Raw genomic sequence first — 4,849 nt, forward strand, 5'->3', positions numbered from 1 at the left:
TTAGTCTGTAAGAATATAAATGAATTTGTATTTAAGTTTGGATGTATAAGAATATATTAGAATGTTGTTATTTTCCAACCTCAGATTCAAAAATTTTGTTATTCTTCAATAATATTCTAATAAAATAAAATTATGAAAGAGCATCATTCTAACTAAAAAGATATTCTGACAGAATAAAATCAGTTATGTTTACAAATTATGTTAGAATTAAAATTGAATTAATTAAAAAATTTATATTTTTAAAATTAGGAGAATTAATTATCCATAAATATCCGAAAATTTCCTTTTATAATTGTAGTTAATTGTCCAAAATACCATTTTGCTAAAATTTGTATAATTATATGGTACATGCTACCCCATTGTAATATCATACACTCTCAAATCATGTACATTGATGAATTCCATCTGTTGATCCAGATTTGTGCATTCTGGCACACAATAGTTAGTAAAAACAAAATAACCTAACCATATATATATATATATATATATATATATATATATATATATATATATATATATATATATATATATATATATATATATATATATATATAATCTTAAGAGTTATATATATAAAATCTTACAACCAAATGTACCTTTTAGATTGTACTATAGTAGCAGTTGGTAGAACTCCTACAACCAAATGTACCCACTTCATTTTTCTTCCTCTTCTATTTCTTCATTGTTGGTTCATCATTAACCAAAGGTAATTATATTTATATTTTGAATTCTTCTTTTAAAATAAAACAAAAAAATTGGAAACCCTTTACTTCAACATGAAAACCCACTTATTAAAGAGTAGGAAAAACCGTAAGAGCGTTTCTTAGGATTATCCTTATCCCATGATGTCCAAATTCAAAAAGGAAAGATATCCATATATAATGACAAGATTTACAACATCAAGTTTTATACTTGTGAAAGTTTTGCCATAATGTCTTTATTCTTATTGGAAAAAAGAACATGATGCTGCGTAGATCTCCACCTCAACATATAATTTGCCATCTCAGGAAAAAAAGAAATGGCAAATCATCCGCAAAACTGCTAATACCTATCATCAATTGTATTTTTTGTACATGAAAAAAAATTCTTAACACATGTACTGATGTACACAAAAAAATATATATAACTGATAATATGTGTGTAAATCAAATTAATGATATTTTTGTATACGTATCAAAGATTATTACCGTTCCAAATGTTTATTAAAAGAAGGTTTTATTTTTGGGCAAAACCAAAAAAAAAAATCTACAAAAATGGTAAAAGACATTTTAAAAACTAAAAAGTAAACTATTTATGAATTTATTACATCATTTGGGGATCTTGGTAGTTGATACCAACAAGGAGTGCTCATAGCAAAAATGGTACCTCCATTCGTCTTTCCTTTGGATTCTTGTACAAGCATCTCTCTCTCTCTCTCTCTCTCTCTCTCTCTCTCTCTCTCTCTCTCTCTCTCTCTCTCTCTCTCCTGATTTATAATATTCAGATTAAATTGTACCCGATCTCTGCACAAAACTGCATAGTCAATAAATTATAGACTTAGAAATTGAAAGTATTTTATCCGGATCTTGTTTTTTTAAAGTTTTATATGGAAATGGCTTCAATTTCTTCTAGCCCTCGTACAGTTGAAGAGATCTTCAGAGATTACAGCGGTCGTCGTGCAGGCATAGTTCGTGCTTTGACTTATGGTAATTCAAACCCTAATTCATCACCCGATTAATTTCCCCCTTCTTCTTTTTCTTCACGTTACTGACTTTTTTTTTGTTCCAATTTAATTTGTGCAGATGTTGATGAATTTTATGGAATTTGTGACCCAGGTAACTTCCACTTTCACTAGTTATCTCCTAAACTCAGATCGGTTCAAATCGAGTTTTCAAAATGCCTTACATTACAAGACAGAAATTAATTAGGGTTTTGTTTAAATTCTTAGACCAGTTTTCTAATTTGTAATGATGATTGTTGAAGTTGATAAAATCTCCAAACAATCTCGATAGTTCATCGCATTTTTTTGTGAGTTTTTGCTAAACAGAAGAAAAACTCCATGCATCGATAAAACAGCTCCAATCGGAACTGAACCATGCTTAATGCAAGATCAAAACTCTAACAAAAAACGCCGTCGACTAAACTTCGCATACAAAAACACCATTAGAATTAGATGCTGGACTCTTTTTGAAGCAATTGATGTATATTCATTCATGGATTGGTGAAGCGAAGTACGTATTTGGCTTATGAGATTGTTTTGATTTGAGTAGAAAAAGAGAACCTGTGTCTATATGGACATCCAAACGAAAGCTGGGAAGTGACTCTTCCTGCAGAAGAAGTTCCTCCTGAGCTTCCTGAACCTGCTCTTGGAATAAACTTTGCAAGAGATGGAATGAATCGCAAAGACTGGTTGTCACTTGTTGCTGTTCACAGTGATTGCTGGTTGCTCTCTGTTGCTTTCTATCTTGGAGCTCGCCTAAATCGCAATGAAAGGTCCTTCCTTTTTTCATCTTATAAAATCTCTTCATTATTTATCTCATCTTCATCTAGAATCACAACTTCCTAAAACTTTGTTCAACAGGAAGCGTCTGTTTAGCATGATTAATGAGATGCCAACTGTGTTTGAAGTCGTATCAGAAAGGAAACCCATAAAAGACAAACCAACTGCAGCTGAAAGTGGAAGCAAACCAAAAGCCAGCACAAAGGTCAGATTACTTTTAAAAAAAAAAATTAATTTTCGGAATCCAAGGGTAAAATGATCATTTAGTTTCGTTCATACGGTTTATTTGCAGAGATCAAGTGATGGACAGGTGAAAAGCATTCAAAACCAAAAGGTAGCAGAAGAAAGCTATGAAGATGAAGAGGATGAACATGGTGATACACAATGTGGAAGCTGTGGTGGAAACTACAATGCTGATGAGTTCTGGATTGGGTGTGATATATGTGAGAGATGGTATCATGGCAAATGTGTAAAAATCACACCAGCCAAGGCTGAAAGCATAAAACAGTATAAATGCCCTTCTTGCACCATGAAAAGAGCTAGGCCATAGTACACTATTACTCTCTCTCTCTCTACTCATAAGTCATAACTCAACCAAATCAGAGGAAACAAAAAAAACATTAACGGAAGGAAGAAACTAGTTTGGCTATACTATGAATGATTGAAAACAAAATGTTTGTACTTTTATTCTTTTTTTTTTCTTGCACAAACATTTCACCCTCTTGAATCCTTGTTCTTTATGCTATACTTATGTTATATAAGAATCCTTTTATTTTATGATTTATTCTGTTAGCTTCAGTTGTGTCATGTCATGTTTGTGGTTTCAGCTTTCATAATGTGTAGTGTGATTTACCATTAATTTGGAAATACATATATACTCTATGTGTATGGATTACAACTTGAATTTACTTATCATGGAAAGAGATAGTAAAATTTATGGATTACAACTTGGTGGGTTTAGAGTGGTTTTGGTCCCTAAATCTAACAGCCGTTAAAAGACATCAATTTTCTCTCCCATGTGCCCTACACACGAGGGCAATTTCGTCTTTTCATCTTAAAGAACCAAAGTTGCAATGAAACCTTTCTATTTAACATTTGTTTTGGTCAACAACTACATCACTCTCACTTCAAATCCTCACCATGGTGTTAGGCTTTTGTACTAATCATGTCTTGGTGTGCACCTCTTGGACTTCATTAAATCCAGGACGACGACACTTCTACTCATGCCCTCTACATGTAAGTCAATTATTCACTCTAAATAATTTCTCATGTAGCACTATTTATTTTCTTTTAAAAATGAGGTTTCATTGAATGATTTGACCGGTTAATGTGTGAGCATGCTAAGGCTATCATACGTGGTCTACTTAAGAGCACGAGCAACATGAAGTTCTCGATTCAAGATTTAGAAGATAAAGTTTAGAAATTGAAGTTTCTCTGGTGTCATGCTGAATTTTATTTCTTGTTTCTTGTTATGGAATTAGGGTTCAGTGAGCTTATGTATAGCTTCTTTTGTTGTTACAGTGTTTGTTTAGTGCTGAGGTTTTTTTGGATGTACTTATTTTGATGAATTGACCTATGCACAATGTAAATAGGGACTAGCGTTTGGACCGAAAAGCCGAACCAAACCGAGTTAGGCTCGAATAAGTAATTTGGTTCGGGTTTTGGGTATGTATATTAGGCTTATTCGGTTCTCGGGTTTTTTTGTCCGGGTTACCTAAATAAAAGCTTATTCGGTTCTAAATACTCGACCCGAAATTAAAAAGTCATTTATTTTTAATCCTAATTTACCTAGCTACACCGAAATTCAATCGATTTCTCCTTGTCCCTCCTTCCGTGTTCGAGTCGAGGTTTCACAGCAGAAAAAAACCCCTACTGCCAACGTCGACTTCCCTACTCGAGCATGATGTAATGGTTGTTTGGTTCAAAGAATTTAATGATGATAAGCAAAGTACAATACCATAATGTAAATCATTGAATGTACTTTGCATAAGAACCTTTACTAGAAAAAAACCAAATAAGAACATGAAATGCAAACTATAATACCATATTAGATTCTTCATTACAATAACTATTGCGCATTACAATAACCAATTGTCATTACCAAAATAACACACAAATTTAAACATAACAACTGGTTTACCCAAACAAGCATCACATAACAATGTTTTACATAAAATACAAAACAAATTGTCATCCCCTCTTCTATTGACCATTGCTTTCGCCTTAACTTGTCACTTCCCTATCATGTTGATCAACACCTTCACCTTGACTTGCTCCTCCCCTCTAATGTTGACTATCACTTTTATTTTGACTTCCCCCTCCCCTTTCCCGTTGAAAACACCTTGACATTTACATGTTCTTGAGTTCTGC

The 4,849-nt window shown here is 32.7% G+C and overlaps 1 protein-coding gene across 1 annotated transcript; it reads left to right on the forward strand.

The window, feature by feature from the left end:
- Window positions 1-1,415: 1,415 nt before the first annotated feature.
- Window positions 1,416-3,263, forward strand: LOC111882700 (PHD finger protein ALFIN-LIKE 1). Its single transcript, XM_023879064.3, has 5 exons — window positions 1,416-1,685; window positions 1,782-1,814; window positions 2,250-2,472; window positions 2,561-2,684; window positions 2,772-3,263. The coding sequence occupies exons 1-5, from the start codon at window positions 1,586-1,588 to the stop codon at window positions 3,027-3,029; spliced, it is 738 nt and encodes a 245-aa protein (XP_023734832.1). The 5' UTR covers window positions 1,416-1,585; the 3' UTR covers window positions 3,030-3,263.
- Window positions 3,264-4,849: the final 1,586 nt, after the last annotated feature.

The sequence above is a fragment of the Lactuca sativa genome, chromosome 9 (genome assembly GCF_002870075.4).
Source record: "Lactuca sativa cultivar Salinas chromosome 9, Lsat_Salinas_v11, whole genome shotgun sequence".
Classification (NCBI taxonomy): Eukaryota; Viridiplantae; Streptophyta; class Magnoliopsida; order Asterales; family Asteraceae; genus Lactuca; species Lactuca sativa.

Bases quoted from the DNA above. Each gene is read 5' to 3' on its own strand.
- LOC111882700 (XM_023879064.3), top strand. From the start codon at position 1,586: ATGGAAATGGCTTCAATTTCTTCTAGCCCTCGTACAGTTGAAGAGATC. The intron at 2,473-2,560 runs GTCCTTCCTTTT...TTTGTTCAACAG, and splicing joins CGCCTAAATCGCAATGAAAG to GAAGCGTCTGTTTAGCATGA. The intron at 2,685-2,771 runs GTCAGATTACTT...GTTTATTTGCAG, and splicing joins AACCAAAAGCCAGCACAAAG to AGATCAAGTGATGGACAGGT.